General features: G+C 43.4%; 1 protein-coding gene and 1 pseudogene across 1 annotated transcript; both read right to left on the reverse strand.

Moving 5' to 3' along the window:
* Nucleotides 1–2,039: 2,039 nt before the first annotated feature.
* On the reverse strand, nt 2,040–7,593 carry LOC132418199 (protein SSX1-like). Its single transcript, XM_060002055.1, is given in 5 exon segments — nt 2,040–2,140; nt 3,463–3,604; nt 5,229–5,278; nt 6,965–7,079; nt 7,525–7,593. Coding segments are annotated over 5 exon segments (477 nt in total).
* A 10,962-nt stretch (nt 7,594–18,555) lies between these two features.
* Nucleotides 18,556–19,503, reverse strand: LOC132418330 (retinol dehydrogenase 12 pseudogene; annotated as a pseudogene).
* Nucleotides 19,504–24,374: the final 4,871 nt, after the last annotated feature.

The following is a 24,374-nucleotide window of genomic DNA, read 5'->3' on the forward strand; positions in this document are numbered from 1 at the left end:
AGTGACCAGAGTCCAAGGAGAGATTTGATTCTTGCCCTTCTCCAGGAGCCCATTATCTGCTGGCTTACGGTTCCTCCCGCCTTTGATTCAAATCTGTTGGGGTGAGGGGATGGGTCCAGTGGTGGGATGAAGGCGGAGGTAGGGGAGATGGAGGCCTCAGCAGAAGAGTGGAGACCTTCCAAGGCTGGATGAGAGCCAGGAGGCTGAGGTGATGGGCAGTGGATGGTCAAAATGGTGCAACACTGCCTCCATCTGGGGCTGGTGTTTGATGTCCCATGTAAGTCACCTTGGATCTCTGTTGGTAGCCTTAATGTCCCCCAACACACACAATGGTTTGTTCTAAAATAGACTCCTCTCTTCCCTTCCCCAGAGCCGACTGTTCCAGCTCTGTGGCCTGCAACGGTTCGTTTGGGACAGGACTATCCCATTCTCAACACTTGACCCCTATCCCAGCTCCCAAGCCCTTGGTTGTGAGATGGGCAATTTCATGCCTTTGTCCAGTGGACTTTTCCATCTGTTGCTCCCCTGAATCATGACTAAGTGGACTCTTCCATTCCTGTCCACCACGGTCCTCACAATGGACCTCTCCTTCCCTATTCCTCCATGTTCCCCAGTTGACAGTTTCATCTCTGTCTCCTCCCACATACTCCCAAGTGGATCCCAGCCCCATGACCCTGAAGATCTTAGAAAGAGCAAAGGCCAAGGTGTCCAACCACCTGCAGAATCCTGCTCCAGGACTGGGGTGTACAGCATCCATCAGAATAAAAACTAGCAACATCCCCCACTAGACTATCACCTCCACATGGGCAGGGACAGTTGTTTATCTTGTTCCCAGACATCTCTCCAGCACCTAGAATGGCCCTTATTACACAGTACAAACCCATTAGGTGTTGGATGAATGAACCCTTTGACACAGCAATTCCACTTCTAAGAACGTGTCCTAAAGAAACACTCACACAGGTGCACAGGGTTGTGTGCACAAGAATGGGAGCAAACAACTGGGAAAAACTTGTAAATATTTATTAATTGTCAGTGACTGATGCAGGGTAAATGAATAATGGAGGTTTGTAGCATGGAGCACATGCTGAACAGGAAACAGAGTGAGACAGACTTGTCCACGACACGCTGCTAGTGGGGAAAAGCAGGTCAGAGATGCTCATAGTTGTACCGTGTGTGTGTGTGTGTGTGTGTGTGTGTGTGTGTGTGTGTGTAAATGCAGAGAAAAACATCTGGAATCAAACACCCAGAACTGGTCTCAGTAGTTGCATCTGGAGAGAGGGAGGCTAGTGCCGTTTTGTACAAAGAATACTTGACAATACTTGTTTTTCTAAGGTAGATGCATGGATACAAAGAGAGAAATACACATTAGGTATATGTCTTGCTCATCAACGCAACTCTAACATCTAGCAACATTTGGCACATAGTAAGAAAATTCATGTTTAACTTTTCACTGTTGTGAACTCTTTCTTTCACTTGCTATACAGCTGATGGCTAGGAGTTCACAGCCATGCCCATGTTCATGAAAGGCCACCAGGTTCTGCTTCTTATCATGGGCACTTGTCACATCCCTGAGGCTGAGGCATGGAAAGAGAAGGAAAATAAGTGGCGATGAGCTCCCATTGACTGAAAAATCACTACTTAACTCTGACCTGCATAGCCCTGTGCACTCCGATTCCACCTTGCCTTGTGGTCTATGTGCTCCTCCCGCTGCTCCTAAAGGCCAAACTTCTGCTCAGGCTACAGCAACTCCCTCATCTGTCCTATGAGTTTCTAGGCTAGAGGAAGGTGTGGCCTATACGCCAGTAGATGACCTGGGGTTTGGGAGCCCACAGCATCCTGGGGAGGGAAGATCTCTGGATATACAGAGCAGGGAGTAGAAAAAGCACAGGAAGCCTCCTCATTTAGCCTCAGAGCTGCATCCCAAGGGACAGGGAGAAAGGAATGATTTGGGAACAAGCAACAAGATGGGGTACAAGTACCATAAGAGAACAGTGCATTTTGCGGGGATGTGGGGATGGACTGAAAGGTCACTTACAGAGTTAGTCATCTTCTTCGGAATCACTGATCTCTTTATAGACCACCAAGTTCTTTCTTTCCCGCAGTCTGTGGGTCCAGACATTAATCTCCCTTCTCCTGTGTCCTGTGATGGAAAAGAGTTTGTAAATGGGGGTTGGGTGGGTTAGGGAGTGTTGGGCCCTGTTTTGTCAGATAAGGAAATGCCTCCTCCCTCCCAAGTGACCACAGGCCTTTTACATAGTCTTTTCCCCACACCTTCTGGCTCAGAGAGGCTGAGATACTAAACCTGCACCAACACACACCAAACGCCAGTTAGAGTTTTAGCTTCCGGCTCCTTCCATTGTCAGATTTAGATTCCCAACCTCTTTCCTCACCAGAACATTTATTCCGACCTTCTTTCATTCAGCACGTATTTGTTAAGGGCATATTGTATGCCAGGCATTGAGCTGAAGGTGGGGATAAAACTCCGAGTAAGATATGTTCCCAGGTTATCACGGACGGAATAGTGACCTGAGCACCTTTCATGGCATCAGGGCTTGTAGACTCAATTGAACACTTTTTTTTGGGCTGCTCTGTGCGCGGCATGCAGGATCTCCACCAGGGATGGAAACCGTGCCCCCTGCAGTGCAAGCGTGGAGTCTTAACCACAGGACCGCCAGGGAAGTTCCTTGAATTGAACACCTTTGAATAACCTGTGAACTCTGATTCTTTATTTCCGTTTTATGGACTAGGAACTGGAGCTCAGAGAATTTGGAAGGCTTGCCCTGAGTTACACAGCTTTCATATCGATGAAACTCAAGTCTGTGACTCTGGAAGTCAGTTTTTTTGGCCTTGTTTTGTTTATTTATTTATTTAAAATGTTGAGCCTTCTTTTTAAATTTATTTATTTTTATTTTTGGCTGTGTTGGGTCTTTGTTTCTGTGCGAGGGCTTTCTCTAGTTGTGGCAAGCGGGGGGCCACTCTTCATCGCGGTGCGCAGGCCTCTCACTGTCGTGGCCTCTCTCGTTGCGGAGCACAGGCTCCAGACGCGCAGGCTCAGTAGTTGTGGCTCACGGACCTAGTTGCTCCGCGGCATGTGGGATCCTCCCAGACCAGGGCTCGAACCCGTGTCCCCTGCATAAGCAGGCAGACTCCCAACCACTGTGCCACCAGGGAAGCCCCGTTTTGTTTATTTTTAATTTCTGGCTGTGCCATGCAGCTTGTGGGATCTTAGTTCCCTGACCAGGGATCGAAGCTGGGTTCCGGCAGTGAAAGCGCCAAGTCCTAACCATTGGACCACCAGGAAATTCCCTGGAAGTCAGTTCTAATGTTTCAGCTGGAGCTGGGTGAGCTCCTCAGCCCAGCCTGGCCCCAGGCCTGTCCAGGATCCATCTCCCACACCTAGCCCATGCACTTGAACATGGCCAGGGAAGCCAGAGGAGTTGTTCGCAAAGAGTTTCCTCTTACCTGATGTTTTCTTACTCTGCTGACCAGAGGTATTTGCTTTTCCCGGGGGGCACAGCTGTTCCTGAGCCTACTCTGAGCCTGATGTTACTGGTACTAACTTCGAAGGATTTTTTTTCTTTTTGGACTTCTTGGGCATCACCTTCTAAATGTGAAGGTCACATACAAAGAGTATCAATGGCATTTCTCGAGTGCTTTAGAGCTTACAAAGTGTCTTTGTGCGCAGTACCTTAATTAAAGTTCTCAACAAGTCTGGGAGATCATTATATTACCTGTACCTAAATTACAAGAAACCTGGGAAGTTAGAAGGAAAAGGAATGGTCTACATGAAGGGTGTTTCCAAGACTAGAATGCTTGTCTTCACACTCTTTCCAGACTGACACTCTCGCCAAGAGGAGTCTCCATGTGAGCAGGACTGTGGTACATGGAAGATTTGGGGAAGCAGAGCACTCTTAACAATCCACGAGGTCTGTAAAGGTGAGGAGGGGCTTCTATAAAATATAAGGGATCGAATATAAGCTAGTAGACAGCTGCTGGGAGAGTAAATGGAACAATGTACAGAAGGGACAAAACACTGCTAGCAAATGGTGTGGGGGGATGAATATAGGGAAGGGAGAAGAAAGGAATGGTTCACGGAAATTCATGTAGACAGCCAAGAAAGTGGTGCCAGATGTGACATCCTGTCCTACCCTGGCAAGAACATTTCAATTGGAATTAAGCGAGGTGGTTCCTCTACCAATTCTACTGGTGTCAGGGTGTGTCACTGACCAACAACCTCAAGCTAACCTTCATTCAGCTCCTTTGTTTATGAAACAGTGAGCAATAACAGTATAACCAGCTCCCTCATTTATGAATCAGTGAACAATAACTGTAAAACAAGCTAAATGAAAGAAATTTCTGAGCTTACAAATGCTGTTTAAACGTGGTAATAATAAAAATGAATATTTTCTTTTATGATCCTTCTTTGAATTCTCTCCTCAACCGTGTCCACACTGGCAACGCACCCGCCAGATCCCTTTACCCTCTAAACTAGAGTTTAATCTGCAATTGTGGAAGAACTTATTCAAGAACCCTCTAAGGGTCCCCCTGGGCTGGGACTGAGGCTTCAGAGATGCCTCAGGTGCAGACAAGGCCCCGAAGGAGCTCACAGAAGGGAGGTGCCAACAGTCCAGGCGATTCCCAAGCAATGTGAAAGGGGCCCTTTGACTGAGCAGATGGGAGCTGGTACTTCCTGTTGTGAGACTGGGCATCTAAACAGAAGCATCAGCAGCATCTGCGAGTTTAGCCCTAGGGGAAATGCCTGAGCTTCAGAAACATACGAAAAATTCACGAATTTGGAAATGGTTTGGGGCTTTGGGTTAGACTACGACCACTGCCACTGTGGTCTCAAGCAAATTATTTAACATCTCTATACCACAATACCCGCATGTTTGTTATTATTATTTAATAATAATAATATCCTCATTATTATTTGGGGATAATAATAGTAGCAATGTCATAGAGGTTTTCTTAGGGACTAAATAAATTAATCCATGTGAATTGCCTAAAATAAGTCTGGCATCACTATGAAAACAAAAGAAGTATCAGCTATCACAACTGTTGTTAATTACTATTAAGCTCTCAATACTACATCAGGCATTGTGATAAAGAGATCAGGAAAGGGAGGCAGTGAGGGCCAGGTCATTCTCAATATTTTCCCACTTTTACCAATATTCACATCCATGGAGAGATAAACGGTCTCTGGTCCTCTGGATTTGGGAGGCAGTCACCTTCAGGTGTTTTCTCTCTCGCATGTTGGAAGCCTCCTGAGCAGGTTCATCTAAAAGAAGGTGACAGGGGCTTCCCTGGTGGCGCAGTGGTTGAGAGTCTGCCTGCTGATGCAGGGGACACGGGTTCGTGCCCCAGTCCGGGAAGATCCCACATGCCGTGGAGCAGCTGGGCCCGTGAGCCATGACCGCTGAGCCTGCGTGTCCGGAGCCTGTGCTCCGCAACGGGAGAGGCCACAACAGTGAGAGGCCCGCGTACAGCAAAAAAAAAAAAAAAATTAAAAAAAAAATAACAATAAAAGAAGGCGACAAATCAGAATTTTTCTTTGTTGGTAAATATTCCCAAACTGCAGAGAGACTCCTGTAGTATCAGAATTCTGCAGCAGAGGGTTATGAGTCCACTCACCGTCAAGGAGTTACTTTGAGACAAGCCTCTGAATTATAACGGTTTATACATTTATTTGCAGCATCAATTCATAATTTTCCTTCTGATGATTTATAAAAAGCGAACTAAACCCCATCACTGCCTCATCCTATTCACTACATATTTCTTACTTGTTTCCCCAAAGAATTAAATAGACTGGTCTTTAACCAAAAATCACTGTATACTTAAAATGGTGAATTTTATAGTATGCCTCAATGAAACTGTTAAGTGTATGATGAACCATGGATGATTTAATCCAGCGGTTCTGGGATGTTTCCAGTATAAGAACACCTCTTAAATGTCAAGAACTTTGTAGATACTCAAGCACTGGATTTTCAGTCCTCTCGCAGTAATTTTGGGAGCTTGTGGAATCTGTCCTGTTTAGCTGGAGAGTCAAAGGTCTATTGGAGACACTTTGAACATTCTGACCCTGTCTTCTTACAACTGTGCTGTCAGAGCAAAAGAGCAAGTGAACGTATCCTATCCCCTTTTTAAGTGAGTACATACACTGCTGAAATTCACAAAGATATCTAGAATCTGTCACTTTTTTAACCCTACGTTGCCTCTGCTCACTGACAAGTAGGAAAGGTCAATGTGCAGAGGACTGCTCTCTCAGACTCTCTCTCAAACTCAACACATAGAATCAGGTTCAATTAGGAGTGAGACAACTATTTGGTTTTGGTAAAAAACACAGAGAAATAGCCATATGTCATTACATAATGTTAATCACTTTCTCTCTTAAGATAGTTATCCAATACCTATGCTCTATTATTTTAGAAGTTTTGGGTAGATTTACACTTTAAATTTTCCCCATCTGGACCCCAAAGTAGACAGGCTTCAGGAGACCCTTTTCTGTCACTTACGCAGATTCCTGGGGTTCTGATCTTTAGAATCATGCCCGTTGGATTTTGTGGCTCGTTTTTTAGGACACATGAAAGTTGGTAGGGTAGTCTTGAGACCTAGAATGACGCAAAATATTTGTTTCTTAACAGGCAACCTGAGAGGAGGGTAGAATGCTGTGACACAGCACCAACAGTAAAGCTAATCAGCTGGGGGAGGGGGGTTCTGAATCAGGGCCAGTGGGAGAGAAGTGCACAGGATCCAGGACAGATCATCTCTGTGGCCACTCCCAGTCCACAGCCTTGCACAGGACATATCAGTAAAAGAGAAGAATGCCTGGAAGCTGCCCTGGGATTTCTTCCCACACAAAAGGACAAATGTGGGACAATTGCCACAGCCTAAGAAGAAGCCATGGCATGTAAAGAGGGATGGTCATTTGTTCCCAGCCTTGTCTGGATGCAGAACTTCCTGTTACCTAGATCAGTCATGATGTCATAGTTTCTCTTCATATACACATAGGTGATTTTCTCTGAGTAACCCAGATCTGCCCATTCTTTCTTAGAGAAGTATTTGGAAATATCCTTGAAAGCCTAGAAAAGAAAGAAGAATAAATCCTAGCAATGACTCAGCTAAACATGTCTGACACTCAGCCAGGAACTCTTCCTTGGCTGCAGGACCTCCATGTTAGATCTGTAAACTGGAGATAATAATCCTTCCTGGCTGATGTCATGGCTAACTGACAGAACATGGGTAACGTTGCCTAGGTTCTCACCTGGCATGCAGTAGGTGCTTAAGGCTGGTGGCATCCTCTCCTCTCACCTTCTGGAATAGACTGAGAGTCAACCAATCCAGTACAAGGTCACAGATCTTGTACCCAGGGATGCTAGGCAAGGACAGAGTGAGGGTGGGAAGCTCTGGATGTCCTCGTGACATGCTGCTCCTTGTTCCCAGTGCCTCTGACCTCCTCTCCTCAGAAATCTAGCCACCCTACACTGTCCCCTGGTCCACTCCTCTGCCCCCTCCAGATCACCTCACCTTGGAGTTCTTCTCTGATTTCTGGCTATCTTCCCTGGGGCTCTTTTCAAAGGACCTGCCTCTGTTCATGGTCCTGGGATTGGTCTGATCTCGAGGAACACATCCTGGATCTGTCCAGCCACAAGGCCAAAAGTTCTGTTGGGAGAGAAAGTGCTGAGGGAAGGCCACACTCAGTTAGTCACCTGTAATTAAGGTTCTACTTTTCTCCATCCTTGGCTTATCTGTCCCTGAGTAAGGACATGGGGGTGGGGAAATAAGATGAGAATAGGGGGCTGGAGGTCTCTGGGAGAAGGACTGATTAGGGATGACATGTTTTCTGTGGGCATGATCAAAGCAGCATTGAGTCTTTGAGGGGGGTTACTGTTGTTAGTAGTTTTCCTGGAGTTCGGCTTATCCTGAAGGAAAGATATGAAGACCCTTGTTGGGGAAGCAGTGAAGTGAATGTATAGTTTTACTGAGGGGGGATGTTTTGAGGCAAAGCGGGGGAGGTAAGTCCCGGAGATCATATGGTGTCTCTGACTGAAGGGTTTCAGTTTTCAGGCAGAGGGATGTGGGGTTTTGCTCTGTTGAAAAGAAATGAAGATCCCTAACATGAGTGAATTTAAAGGTTATTACTAAGGCCAAATCAATAAAGTCAGAAATGAAAAACGAGAAGTTACAACCAACACCACAGAAATACAAAGGATCATAAGAAATTACTATAAAAACTATACATCAATAAAATGGACAACCTAGAAGAAACAGACAAATTCCTAGAAATGTACAATCTCCCAAGATGGAACCAGGAAGAAATAGAAAATATGAACAGACCAAATACCAGTAATGAAATTGAATTAGTAATTAAAAACTCCCAAAAGACAAAAGTCCAGGGCCAGATGGCTTCACACATGAATTCTACCAAACATTTAGAGAAGAATTAACATCTATCCTTCTCAAGCTATTCCAAAAAATTGTAGAGGAAGGAATACTTCTGAACTCATCCTATGAGGCCAGCATCACCCTGATACCAAAACTAGAGAAAGATATCACAAAAAAAGAAAATTAGAGGCCAATATCAGTGATTACTATAGATGCAAAAACGCTCAACAAAATATTAGCAAACCGAATCCAACAATACATTAAAAGGATCAAACATCATAACCAAGTGGGATTTATCCCAGGGATGCAAGGATAGTTCAATATCTGAAAATCAATCCATGTGATATACCACATTAACAAATTGAAAAATAAAAATCATAAGATCATCTCAATAGATTGATGCAGAAAAAGCTTTTAACAAAATTCAACATCCAATTATTATAAAAACTCTATACACACTTTATAAAAAAAAGTGGGTATAGAGGAAACATACCTCAACATAATAAAGGCCATATATAATAAGCCCATAGCTAACATCATACTCAACAGTGAAAAGCTAGACATTTCTCCAAAGAAGACATACAGATGGCCAAAAAGCACATGAAAAGATGCTCAACATCATTAATTATTAGAGAAATGCAAATCAAAACTACAATGAGGTATCACCTCACACAGGTCAGAATGGCCATCATCAAAAAATCTACAAACAATAAATGCTGGAGAGGGTGTGGAGAAAAGGGAATATTGGTGGAAATGTAAATTGGTACAGCTACTATGGAGAACAGTATGGAGGTTCCTTAAAAAACTAAAAATAGAGTTACCATATGATCCAGAAATCCCACTCCTGAGTATATACCTGGAGAAAACCATAATTCAAAAAGATACATGCACCTCGATGTTCATAGAAGCACTATTTACAATAGCCAAGACACGGAAGCAACCTAAATGTCCATCGACAGAGGAATGGATAAAGAAGATGTGGTACATATATTTAATGGAATATTACTCAGCCATAAAAAAGAACAAAATATAACATTTGCAGCAACATGGATGGAACTAGAGATTTTCATACTGAGTGAAGTAAGTCAGACAGAGAAGGACAAATATTGTATGATATAGCTTATATGTGGAATCTAAAAAAATGGTACAAAGGAATTTATATATAAAACAGAAATAGTCACAGATGTAGAAAACAATTTTATGGTTACCAGGGATAAAGTGGGGAGGGATAAATTGGGAGACTGAGATTGACATAAACACACTACTCTATGTAAAATAGATAACTAATAAAGACCTACTATATAGCACAGGGAACTCTACTCAATACTCTGTAATGATCTATATGGGAAAATAGTCTAAAAAAAGAGTTGATATATGTATATGTATATACACATACACTTTGATGTACAGCAGAAAGTAACACAACATTGTAAATCAACTATACTCAAGAAAAGTTTAAAAAAACAGTGAAAAGCTGAAAGCATTTCCTCTAAGATCAGGAATGTGACAAGGATGCCCACTCTTGCTACTTTTATTCAACACGGTATTTGAAGTCCTAGCCACAGCAATGAGATAAGAAAAAGAAATAAAAGGAATCCAAATCAGAAAGAAAGAAGTAAAACTGTCACTATTTGCAGATGACATGATACTACACATAGAAAATCCTAAAGATGCCACCAAAATAACGACTAGAGCTCATCAATGAATTCATTAAGTTGAAGGCCACAAAATCAATATACAGAAATTTGTTGCATTTCTATACAATAAAAATGAACTATCAGTGGGGACTTCCCTGGTGGTCCAGTGGTTAAGTGTCCACCTTCCAATGCAGGGGATGTGGGTTCGATCCCTGGTCAGGGAACTAAGATCCCACATACCGCAGGGCAACTAAGCCCGGGTGCCACAACTACTGAGCCTGCGTGCCACAACAAGAGAGCCTTGTGCTGCAACTACAGAGCCCACATGCCCTGGAGCCTGTGCTCCACAACTACAGAGCCCATGGGCTCACAACTAGAGAGCCTGCACATTGCAACTACTGAGCCCGTGTGCCCTGGAGCCTGCATGCCACAACTAGAGAAGCCCATGCACTGCAACTACTGAGCCCACACGCCCCAACTAGAGAGCCGGTGCACTGCAACTACTGCGCCCACATGCTCTGGAGCCTGCACACCACAACTAGGGAGAAGCACGTGCACTGCAACAAAGAGCCCACGTGCCACAACGAAAAATCCCATGTGCGGCAACTAAGACCCAATGCAGCCAAAAATAAATAAATAAATAAATAAAAATTTTTAAAAAACAATGAAAGAAAGAGAAATTAAGGAAATAATACCATTTACATTTGCATCAGAAAGGATAAAATACCTAGGAACAAATATAACTAAACAGGTAGAAGACTTGTACTTGGAAAACTATAAGGCACTGGTGAAAGAAACCGAAGACTACACAAACAGATGGAAAGAATCTTGTATTGGATGAATTAATATTGTTAAAATGACCATACTACCAAAGGCAATCTACAGATTTGATGCAATCCCTATCAAAATACCAATGGCATTTTTCAAAGAACTTGAACAAATTAATTAATTAATCATTTATTTATTTATTTTTGCTGCACCACATGGCATGCAGGATCTCAGTTCCCTGACCAGGGATTGAGCCTACGCCCCTGCAGTGAAAGCACAGAATCTTAACCACTGGACCACCAGGGAAGTCCTTAGAACAAATAATTTAAAATTTTTATGGAAACCCAAAAGACCCCAAATAGCCAAAATATTCTTGAGAAAGAAGAACAAAGCTGGAGGTATCACACTCCCAAATTAGTAGCTGGAGGTATCTTCAGACTATACTACAAAGCTAAAGTAATCAAAACAGTATGGTACTGGCACAAAAACAGACACATAGATCAATGGAACAGAATAGAAAGCCCAAAAATAAACCCACACACATATGGTCAATTAATCTATGACAAAGGAAATAAAAATATACAAGGGGGGAAAGACAGCCTCTTCAATAAGTGGTGCTAGGAAAATTGGAAAGCTACATGTAAAAGAATGAAATTAGAACATTTTCTCACACCATATACAAAAATAAATTCAAAATGGATTAAAGACCTAAATGTTAGACCAGAAACCATAAAACTCATAGAAGAAAACACTATGACATAAATTGTAGCAATATTTATTTGGACCTGTCTCCTACAGCAAAGGAAACAAAAACAAAAATTAAAAGATGGGATCTAGGACTTCCCTGGTGGCACAGTGGTTAAGAATCTGACTGCCAATGCAGGGGACATGGGTTCGAGCCCTGGTCCAGGAAGATCCCACATGCTGTGGAGCAACTAAGCCTGTGCACCACAGCTACTGAGCCCATGCTCTAGAGTCCATGACCACAACTGCTGAGCCCGTGTGCCACAACTACTGAAGCCTGCACACCTAGAGCCCATGGTCTGCAACAAAGAGAAGCCAACACAATGAAAAGCCCTGAGGCCCTGCTCGCCTCAACTAGAGAAAGCCCACATGCAGCAACGAAGACCCAAAGCAGCCAAAAATAAAAATAAATAAATAAATTTATTTAAAAAAATGGGACCTAGTTAAACTTAAAAGCCTTTGAGCAGCAAAGGAAACCACTGACAAAACAAAAAGACAACCTACTGAAAGAGAGAAAATATTTGCAAATGATATGACTGATAATGGGTTAATATCCAAATTACATAAAGAGCTTATACAACTCAATATATTAAAAAACCCAAACAACCCTATTTAAAAATGGGCAGAAGAACTGAATAGACATTTTTCTGAAGAAGACATACAGATGGCCAACAAGCCCATGTAAAGATGCTCAATATCGCTAATCATTAGAGAAATACAAATCAAAACCACAAAGAGATATTGCCTCACACCTGCCACAGTGACTACCATCAAAAAGACCACAAACAACAAACACTGGGGAGGATGTGGAGAAAAGGGTACCCTTGTACATTGTTGGTGGGAATGTAAATTGGTACAGCCACTGTGGGAAACAGTATGGAGGTACATCAAAAAACTAAAAATAGGACTACAATATGACCCAGCAATTCCACTCCTGGGCATATATCAAAAAAAAAAAACCCCAAAAACTTTCATTTGAAAAGACACATGCACCCCAATATGCATAGCAGCATTATTTACACAGCCAAGATATGGAAAGCAATCTAAGTGTCCATTAACAGAAAATGGATAAAGCTGTGGTATATTTAGACAATGGAATACTACTCAGCCATAAAAAAGAATAAAATTTTCTCATTGGCAACAACATGTATGGACCTGGAGTATACTATACTTAGTGAAATAAGTCAGACAGAAGAAGACAAATACTGTATGTTATCACTTATATGCAGAATTAAAAAAATAAAACAAATGAATATAACAAAAAAGAAACAGACTCACAGATATGGAGAACAAACTAGTGGTTACCAGTGAGGAGAGGGAAGAGGGGAGGGGAAAAACAGGGGTAGGTGATTAAGAGATAAAAACTGCTATGTAGGGCCTCCTTGGTGGGGCAGTGGTTGAGAGTCCGCCTGCTGATGCACGGGACACGGGTGCATGCCCTGGTCCGGGAAGATCCCACATGCTGCGGAGCAGCTGGGCCCGTGAGCCATGGCCGCTGAGCCTGCGCGTCGGGAGCCTGTGCTCCGCAACGGGAGAGGCCACAACAGTGAGAGGCCCGCATACCGCAAAAAAAAAAAGGAGTATAATCAATTAAAATATTGAATCATTATGTTATATGCCTGAAATTAATATAATATTGTAAATCAACTATACCTTGATTTTAAAACGGCTATTACTACGTTATTTGAAAATTATTAGAGTGAAGAGAGCTGGAATCTCTGAGATTGTAGGACCACCCATCACTCAGGCTGAGAATGTAGGAAGTTTCAATGAAGCAGTCTGGCGCACCCCAAACTGATGGCATTGGGAGTCTCTCGGGGGGGGGTCTTAGGCTAAGAACATTGCTTCTTTATCCCAGAGAAGGCGATAAAAGAGTCCCTTAGGCAAAGGCTATTATCTCTGGTTGAGGAAATGTAGGGGCGTCTGGCTGATTTGGGGGTTTCTGGGGCTGAGGGGTGTTTTGCTTCCCTCAGGAAGAGCAATTAGGGAGTCTCACAGACTGAAGACAGTTTTAGTTTTATGTCTGCCTGACGGGGATTACCCCAAAAGGCTTTAAGTCGTCTCTCAGTCCTAACGATCTTGAGGATGTTGGGAGGTACAGAAAATACCCAACCACATTAATTACCAGCAGGAGCTCTTGGTTTTTCTACTTGCTCCCCCCCTTAACCTGTCTAGAGTGGCCCTCAGAGAGAACTTACCTCGGAGGTGAAGCGGCAGTGAAGCATTGCTCGACAATGAGATGAAATCCCAGAATTCAACTGCCCAAGAACAATCAACTAATCAGAGCCGTTAATGAACGTGATCTGACCAATCGGAGATCAGGAAAGTAGGTGGAGCAAGTGAGGCGGTAGTGGGATTTGTCAGTCCAGGCTCCTCGCCTTTTCGAAGTTGGCGGAGATTTCGAATTTCCGGCTTGAAGCAAGATTGCTTCCCACCAGAATTGGCCACTCGAGGTTCCGTAGGCCTGTGAGCACGCATGCTCAGATGTTACTTTTGCATTCAGCTTACATTTTTCTACCCTCTGCTGTTTAATTTTAATAAATGGTATATCTGAGGCAGGCTGCCATCTCAAATCCTTCCCATCAGTCTCCAATTTCCTCAGATATGGGGTCTTTCCTAGGGCCTCCTAGGACCTCTCTAATAACTTAAAAATTTTAAACTTAAAGAAAAAAAACCTGTTTTCGATATGTGCGTTTTCGATATGTGCTTTTTCTGGAAGACCCGATAACCAGAAACATGCTTTATCCCTTAATACTAATATTTACAATAATAGTATCAAAAAGAATACCCATGTAATTGGGGCTTGCTGCGTACCTCAGGGGGCCCGGAAGTCACTTTTTTCTAGGAAGTCTTTCCTACACCCACCCCCAATAGGTCCCCAATAGTGCCTCCAATATCCCCTGGGCTTTCCATCACAGCCCTGATCTAAGTTCCTCCTCCTTCTTAGGGCAAGGAGGACAGGGCAATGACCCATGTGCCAAGCACAAAGCCATTTATGTGCATCATTCCATTTAATTTTCACAACTGCTCCTTAAGTACTGTTATCATCCCCTGTGTGCAGATGCTGAGACTGAGGTGCTGAGAGTTAAGCAACCTGGTCAAGGTCACAGGATCAGTAGGTAGCAGAACTGGAGTTCACCCCCGAGTTGAATTGAGTCCAAAGTCTGTGCTTTTACTTACTCTTCTATATTGCCTCAAATATTTGTTGGTTGGTTGAATGAATGAATGAATCTTAAAATTACAAAGGACCTTTAACATAATTTACTTAATCTTCTATAATCACACATAATTTTATGTGGCTGCTGTAACAAATTATCAGAAACTTTGTGGCATAAAACAATAGAAATGTATGTATGCATTATTTTTTTGGTTTTTAAAAACATCTTTATTGGAGTATAATTGCTTTACAACGTTGTGCTTATTTCTGCTGTATAACAAAGTGAGTTAGCTATATGTACGCCTATATCCCCATATCCCCTCCCTCTTGAGCCTCCCTCCCACCCTCCCTATCCCACCCCTTTAGGTGGTCACAAAGCACCGAGCTGATCTCCCTGTGCTATACGGCTGCTTCCCACTACCGATCTATTTTACATTTGGTAGTGTATGTATGTCAATGCTACTCTCTCACTTCGTCCCAGCTTACCCTTCCCCCTCCCCGTGTCCTCAAGTCCATTCTATAGCAGGTCTGCATCTTTATTCCCTTCCTGCCCCTAGGTTCTTCATGACCATTAAAAAATTTTTTTTTAGATTCCATATATATGTGTTAGCATATGGTATTTGTTTTTCTCTTTCTGACTTACTTTGCTCTGTATGACAGGCTCTAGGTCCATCCACCTCACTACAGATAACTCAATTTCATTTCTTTTTATGGCTGAGTAATATTCCATTGTATATATGTGCCACATATTTATCCATTCATCTGTTGATGGACACAGGTTGTTTCCATGTATGTATGTTTTTGAATGTTTCAGTGAAATATTCTGACCTTTATTTCTCACAGTTCTGGAGGCCAGAAGTCTGAAATTAGTTTCTCTGGGCTGAAATCAAGGAGTCAGCTGGGCTGCACTCCTTCCAGAGGCTCTAGGAAAGAATCTTCTTGTTGCCTCTTCCAGCTTCTGGTGGCTGCCAGCATTCTTTGGCTTGTGGCTGCATCATTCTAATCTCTGCCTCCATGGTTATATTGCCTTCTTCCCTGGTCTGTGCCAAATCTCCCTCTGCTTTCCCCTGATAAGGACACTTATGATACATTTAGGGCCCACCCAGATAATCCAGGATAATCTCCCTATCTCAAGATCATTAATGTAATCACATCTGCAAAGTCTTTTCTATTGTTGTTGAAAGGTAATACTCATAGGTTCCAGGAATTAGGATGTGGCTATCTTTTGGGGGGGCCTGCTATTAAGTCTCCTCTCGGGTCCCCAAGGATTCATGTCCATCCCACATGCAAAATACATGCACTCCATCCCCAAGTCCCCAAATTCTCAATCCATCACAGTATCAGCTCAAGTCTAAAATCTCATCTAAATATCATCAGCTCAAGAGTACCAAATATCATCTTCTAAAATAGATATGGGTGGTACTCTGGGTACATCCATCCTGGGGCAAAATTCCTCTTTGGACTTGGACACCAGAAAACAAATTAACTGTTCCTAAAATACAGTGGTGGGACAGGCATAGAATAGTAGCTATAGACATTATCATTTCAAATAAGAGAAATGGAAGCAAGAAGGAGTCATTGGTCCTAAGCAATTTTGAAATCTAGCAGGGAAAATTCCATTGGGTTTCAAGGCCTGGGAATAATCCTCTGTGACTTGAGGCTCTGTCCTATGGACCTACAGCTCTGCCCTCAGAGTCATTCTTCCTTTCTCTTGAAGTGTGGCATATGTTTGTAATTGAGTAGTTTTATCAGCCTTTTTGATGCCTGTAGAATTTTGGGAGTCTGGCAGTCTATCCTTCATTTTTTCTTGCCTCTGTTTCGTTCAGTTCAATCTGTCCATGTTTCTGAAGATATAACATAAAAAATTGTGTGGGTCTCCCACGTATGTCCAGAGATTCACACCATTAGACCAGATGGTCCTCCATATATCTTTCCTAGATTATCCTAGCTCTATTCCTGGGTATGGCTGAGATGGTTGAAGAGATTCACGAGTCACACATCTAAATCTCTGCAGTACTAGCAAACACAGCCACACGCTTGACTTTCTCTCCAGAGTGCACCTTTCTGAGAATGAATCTATTAATTTAATGTCTTTTGCAATCTAGATAGACTGAGAATTCCCCAAATTATCAAATCCTAGATCCCTTTTGCTTAACCATTTTTCCCTCAATTTACCTCATTCCTTTGACATTTTACTATATGCAGCAAGAATAAATCAGACCACACCTTCAACACTTTGCTTGGAAATCTCCTCAGCTAAATATCCAAGTTCATTTCTTACAAGCTCTGATTTCCACACAACTGTAGGACACAACTCACTAAGTTTTCTGCCAGTGTAACAAGGATTGTCTTTCCTTAAGTTTCCAATAACATGTTCCTCATTTGCTTCTGAGCCCTTATCAACAGCACCTTTAATGTTCATATTTCTACGATTTTGCTTATGACAATATATGTATTCTCTAAGATGATGTAGGTTTTCTCTTCCATGCTCCTCACTTCCTTCTGAGATCTCACCAGAATCACCTTCAAAGTTGTTATTTCTACTGACAGTCTTTTCAATTCAATCTAGGACATTTCTATTAAGCTTCTCAACATTCTTCTAGCTTCTACCCATTAGCCAATTCCAAAGCCACTTTCATATTTTTAGGTATTTGTTACAGCAGCATTCCACTTTTAGGTAGCAAAATCAGGTATTAGTTTCTTGTGGCTGCTGTAACAAGTGACCACAAACTTGGTGACATAAAACAATAGAGCTTTATTTTCCCACAGTTTGGAGGTCATAAACCTGAAATCAGCATCACTGGCCTAAATCAAGGGTGTCAGAAGGGCTGTACTCTATCTACAGGTTCTAGGGAGAATTCATTTTTTGCCTCTTTCAGCTTCTGACTACTCACATCATTCCTTGGCTTCAGGTGGCATTATTCCAATCTTGAAGGCCAGCATCCTCAGATCTCTCTATTCCATTATCACATTGCCTTCTCCTCTGTGTATCTCTTCAAATCTCTCTCCACCTTTCTTCCTTCCTTCCTTCCTTCCCTCCCTTCCTTCCCCCCTTCCTCCCTCCCTCCCTCCCTTCTTTCCTTCCACGTTCAGTTTTTATTTTCTCTAAAAATTGAGGTAAAGGGAACTCTTTAGAAAAAGAAACAATCTGCATGATTGAAAATGGAGGTCCTAACTTACACAGTGTTATATGTCAATTATATCTCAATAAGGCTGGCAATATTTTTAACCTTAAAAAAAGAACTGGAAAAAGAAAATGGGAAGGTACAGCTTCATACAGTGGCTTCAGGATGCTCAGAGGAAGGAACTAAAGTTGGCCAAGGTTAGCCAAGATTTTCCTGAGTTGTCTAGACTCAAGAGATGCGACTAGAGAAAAGAGAAGAGAGAGAAGAAAAGAGAAGAGAAGAAGAAGAAGAAAAGAGAGAGAAGAAGAAAAGAGAAAACAGATCAGTCAAAAGTTTGAGTCTTACAGTCCCTGGAAATATGTAACCCTGATGCTCCTGTCGCCTCAGCTGAAAATGTTCGCTGGCATTTCTGGTATTGATGAAGAAATTGCCCCCAATTTCCCAGGCTCTTCTGCCTTCCCCATGCCCACCTGGGATCTTCCCAGTCCTCCTGCCCCAAGAGAGCACTCTATTCATGAAATTATTGGAGAAGAATCCTCTGCAGTTGTGAGCATCTCATGCTGTAAGCCAGCTTCACAAGAGCGTTGGGTGTGCCAAGGTAAGGGTCAGGAGAATCAGAACGGGGCAGGGTTTGCAACAGCAGTAAACCAGAAGGAAAATCCTTCAGGATGGCCCTTCTCCTTGGTCCCCTTTCATTATGGCATGGACTTGGCCTGATAAGGCTGTGGCTCTTCCACCAGCTCTACTCCCACTGGATATCTAGAAGCTCACAGCTGACATTCCACAGGCACTCAGCCATTTTGTTACTTCAGGCCCTTGGAGATACCCAGGTCCTCTTGCCGTCATTGAAGTACTTGGCACTCAGGGGCTCCAGGCCCTCAGTTATGGCACAGTGCAGTCTGGTCTGCGCCCCCTTCTCCCACACCAATTTGAAAAAGAGGGAGAAGAGCTGCCAGAGCAGGCACAGCAAGAAAGAGTATTGGACAAGCTCAGAGTGGACCATGCCTGGGTGCACTGCATACAGGGTGGCCCCCATCCGTTGGAGCCTCTTGGCCAGCTCCCAAGTAAAAAGTATATTGGCCATTTTGCTGTGGCAATATGCAAAGCCCCAGCTGTAGCACTTCTCACTCTCAAGGTCCTGGAAGTGAATCTTGTCAACATGGTGAGCCACCGATGACAGGTTCACCATCTGTGCAAGAGCAGACTCTTTCAGCTGCTCCAGGAGAGAGCAAGTGAGAAGGAAGTGGCCCAGGCAGTTGATTCCCAGGTGGGTTTCAAAGCTGTTAGCTGTCTTGGAATATGGACACATCATCATTCCTGTATTGTTGATCAGAATATGGAGCTGCTTTTGCACTGCCAGAAGGCTTTCAGCAAAAGCTCGGATGGATTTGGTACTGGATAGGTCCAGTTTCCACACCAGCACCTGGGAGTTCTTTGTATTAGCTCAGATTTCACTAGCAGCAGATTCCCACTTCAGTACATCTCAGCAGGCAATGCATACTCCTCTGCGAGTGAGCTCCCTGGCCGTCTCCTTACTGATGCCCATGTTGGCTCCAGTGATCACCACTATCTTCCTGGGAAGCTGCACATTTGTTCTCCAAATCTCACCAGCAAAGAACTTCCTAATGGACAGAGCTATCACATACAGGAAAGAAAGGAGGGAGGTGAGTAGTCCTAAGATAACCAGCATCTTTTCAACTTCTTTAGTTGCTGCTGCTTTAGCAAAAGCAGCTTCGACTCCAATTCTGGCTCCAGCCCCTGGTCTGGCTCCAATTCTTGGCTGCTTCTCTCTGCTTCTCCCTCCCACTCCCTTATCTCCTCTCTCTCCTGGACTCTGGGCATCTCTTATGCATCCCTTATGAAGATACATGTAGTTGCATTTAGGACCCACCCAGATAATCCAGGATAATCTCCACATCTCAACAGCCTTAACTTAATCATATTTGCAAAGAACCATTTTCCAAGTAAGGTAACATTTACAGTGTCCAGGGACTATGACCTACTATCTTTGGGGGCCATTATTCTGCCTACTGCAAGGAGTAAGTCAGATGCCTTGTTCTGAAGTTCTGGGGTCACTGGGTTTGGAAAGGAGTGACTGGAGCTCTTTGAGGCCGAATGGGGTGGAAGACAGTGCAGCCTGGTGGGAGGGATGTGGGCTCTGTAGGCAAACAGACCTGAGTTCACTTCCCTGCCCCAACACCTGATGACTGAGTGACCTTGGGCAAGTCACTCAACCTCCCTGACTTTCCATTTCCTCCTCTGTGAAATGAGGTAATAACTGCACCTCCCTCACAAGGCTATTGTAACTTGTGCTTGTAAAGCACTTAGCATAGGGCTAGGCACATAGTGAGTAATCTATGAACATTGACTGTTGTTATTATTGACTGATGAACATGGTGATAATAATACCATGCATGTATTGTGCGCTTACTCTGTTTTGGGTTCACAAGAAACCCAAATGCTCCCAGGAGCATGTGATATAGATGTCACAGATGTAGATTCAAGAGGCCAGAATTTGCCTAAGGTCAGACAGTCAACAAATAGTAGAGGGAGGAATGAAGACCATGTTTGGCTAATCCTTCACCACAATGCTAGTCTCCACCCCATGAGGAGACTGTAAACCCCAGCACCTGCAGAGAGCACGTGTAAATGAGGAATACATCTACAAGTAGGAAAGCCTGTGGCCAGTTGTGTGGAGGGACTTGCCTACTGTCAGGGCTACAGACTATAGTGTGAGAAACCAGGATGGTGGAAGTCTCTGTGCTCAGCACTTTTCCAACAAGGGAACAGGAGAGACTCTGTGCTGGTGGTGGTGACAGACCCCTGTGTGAGGGCAAGGCCTGCACCAGGACCCAGGATGCTGTGGACCTTCTGACTCCAGGATGGATGAATGAAAAGGCCAGCATTATGTGGCTGTGGGAGTTTCCCATATTGTCTAGAATATTGTTCATTGAGCTGAAGATTCTTTTGCTCTATAGTATATTTCCACTTCTCTTTTAAAAGAGTAAACTTTATATTGAAGTATAACATAAAGATGGAATTTTGCACAAATCATAACTATATCACTTGAGAGAAGCGGGGGAACTCAGAATCTGAGAGTTGGTGTTAAAGATAGATCATTGCTGCCGGGTATGAGATCAGAAAAATATATCTGCCAGTTTTATATCTCAACATCTTAGACTTTCTTGCATGTATTTCTGGCATGACTGATTATACAGATTGCTGCTATCTATGACGTTTTTTAAAAACAGCTTAATTGAGGTATAATTGACATACAGTAAATTGTACATATTTAAAGTATACAATTTGATAAGTTTATATTATATATAAATATATTCACCATAATCAAGTTAGTAAGCATTCATCACTCTCTCATCCCCACTTGCATACACCTAATCAAGCACTGATTTGCTCTCTGTCACTGAAGATTAATTTGCATTTTATAAGGTTTCATGTAAATAGAAACATACTATATGTACCCCTGGTTGTCTGTCTTCCTTCACTCAGTATAATTATTTTGAGATTTATCCATGTTGTGTAGTATGGACTCCAATTTGTTTATTCAGTCACCTGTTTTTTAAAATATTTATTTATTTATTTGGTTGCACCGGGTCTTAGTTGCAGCAGGCAGGCTCCTTTGTTGTGGCTCGCTGGCTCCTTAGTTGTGGCATGCGAACTCTTAGTTGCAGCATGCATATGGGATCTGGTTCCCTGACCAGGGATCACACCCAGGCCCCCTGCATTGGGAGCATGGAGTCTTATCCACTGCACCACCAGGGAAGTCCCTCATTCACCTGTTGATGGACATTAAATTGTTTTCAGTTTTTGACTATTAGAAATAAAATTGCCATGCAAATCTTGTACAAGTCTTCATAGGGACATATATTTTCTTTTCTCCTGGGTGAAAACCTAGAAGTGGAATAGCTGTTAAACCCTCCAACTTTGTTTTTATGGTAGGTGCATTGTTAGATTTTAAAGAAACTACCAAACTGTTTTCCAAATTGGTTGTACCATTTTACATTCCCATCAGCAGTGTATGGGCATTCCAGCTCTTCCACATCTATGCCAACACCTGCTATGGGCAGTCATTTTAATTTTAGCCATTTTAGTTAAGTGTGTAGTGGTATGTCTTTATGCTTTAAATTTGTATTCCCCTAATGACAATGGTGCTGAGCACCTTTTCATGTATTTGTCATTTGTATATCTTCTGCTCAAATCTTTTGCCCGTTTTTTATTGGGCTATTTTCATATTGATGAGTTTTGTGAGTCTTTTTTATACTTAGATACATGTTTTTGCAAAGACTTTTCCTAGACTGTGGCTTGTTTTTTGTTTTGTTTTAACTATAACAATTTCTTGAGTACTTTAGTTTATTTATTTATTTATTTTTGGCTGTGTTGGGTCTTCTTTGCTGTGCATGGGCTTTCTCTAGTTGCAGTAAGCGGGGGCTACTCTTCATTGTGGTGTGGGCTTCTCATTGCGGTGGCTTCTCTTGTCGCAGAGCATGGGCTCCAGGCACTCGGGCTTCAGTAGCCGTGGCCCGTGGGCTCCACAGCGCAGGCTCAGCAGCTGCGGCACATGGGCTTAGCTGCTCCACAGCATGTGGGATCCTCCTGGACCAGGGCTTGAACCCGTGTCCCCTGCATTGGCAGGCGGATTCTTAACCACTGCGCCACCAGGGAAGCCCTGTGTCTTGTTTTTTAATGATCTTAACTGTGTCCTTTAAAGAATGGATTTTTCAGTTTTGGTAAAATCTAATTTATCTATTTTTTCTTTTATGAATTGTGTTTTGCTGTCAAAACAAAGAAATATTTGCCTAACAATGTCAAAATTTTTTCCTGTGATTTCTTCTAGAAGTTTTATACTGTTAGGTTATACATGTAGGTCTATGATCCATTTTGAGTTAATTTTTGAATATATTGCAGGGTATGGATCCAAGTACATTCTTTTGCAATGAATATCCAGTTGCTCCAGCACCATTTGTTGAAAAGGCTATCCTTTCTCCACCACAATGCCTTTGTACCTTAAAAAAATCAGTTGTCTATATACATGTGTGGTTTTTTGTCTGGAGTATCTACTGTGCCCTGTGGACTGGTACACTGGTACAACCAATTTGGAAAACAGTTTGGTAGTTTCTTTAAAATCTAACAATGCACTTACCATAAAAACAAAGTTGGAGGGTTTAACAGCTGTTCCACTTCTAGGTTTTCACCCAGGAGAAAAGAAAATATATGTCGCTATGAAGACTTGAACGAGATTTGCATGGCAATTTTATTTCACTGCTTCCCAGAAGTGAAACTGATGTGTTAATGGGGCTGTGTAACCTTGGTCCCTACAACAGCAGCCCAAGTCAGCTGGATCCAGTACCCAGTACCCTGGAATGGTTGCAGTGACGCCCAGGCTCAGCATCCCTTCCAGGTGGATGTTGAGATTCACACTGCCTCTGGGTAGCAAAATCCAGATGCTGGTCATCAAATCCTGAATAATTCACCAGGTGTTCTTTCTCTGTCCCAGAAGTTCCCATGGCCCCATTGGCCCTTGTACCCTCATTCCTTTCAATCTGCAGAGCTGCAAAGGAAAGCAGCTTAGGCCATCTGCCAAGAAACCTGGGACACACAATTCTCCCCTTAGGCTTTTGAATCTGCTGGTGCGGCTGGTATGTCCTGGTACCTGGCTACCTGGAGGCAGGGGGTTGGACAAAATCACCTACTGGGGCATAGACAGCACAGAGAGGAGACACTTTCCATAGCCCAGGTCCAAGGGTGTCAGATGTGGGTCCCTCACTCCTGCCCTGAGGATACCCCAGCTGCTCCTGGGCAGAGATGCAGTTTTTCTGCTTCCTTTAGTCCCTCCCAACCCCCTCCCCAGGCCTGTCCAGTGGGAGGAAGGCATCAGCCCACATTCTGATCATTTTCCTGGGGAGTGTTCTCGGTAGGTTTCGCTGGACATGTGAATTTATTCTGGAGGGGCGATAGTAGGGACTCAGTGGGACAGATGACAGGGCAAGGGCTCCTCCAGAGAGAGGCCAGCGTAGCCCAATCCCTGACTTAGATTCTTATAGATTCGCCTCCAGTTTTGCCTGTGAGTTGAGTGCACATTCCTTGGGCAGAAGACCCTCCATCCCTGCCTCACCAAGTTGCACACTCTGTCATTTTTTTTTTTTCGATACGCGGGCCTCTCACTGCTGTGGCCTCTCCCATTGCAGAGCACAGGCTCCGGACGTGCAGGCTCAGCGGCCATGGCTCACGGGCCCAGCCGCTCCGCGGCATGTGGGATCTTCCTGGACCGGGGCACGAACCCATGTCCCCTGCATCAGCAGGCGGACTCTCAACCACTGTGCCACCAAGGAAGCCCCGCACACTCTGTCTTTTATCTGCTTATCTATTTCTGACTCTTTCTCTCTCACAGCCTCTCAGATTCCTCTCTCCCTCCCTCACACTCTCCCTCTTCTTCTGTTTCTCTCTCCTCTTTACCTCTTGCCTAAAGGTGTTTGTGGCAGCATCTATAGCCAATGTCCAAACCCTAATACAATCACAAACCAGGGCAGTGACGTTGCCTTTTAG

This window comes from Delphinus delphis, chromosome X (genome assembly GCF_949987515.2).
Source record: "Delphinus delphis chromosome X, mDelDel1.2, whole genome shotgun sequence".
Taxonomy (NCBI): Eukaryota; Metazoa; Chordata; class Mammalia; order Artiodactyla; family Delphinidae; genus Delphinus; species Delphinus delphis.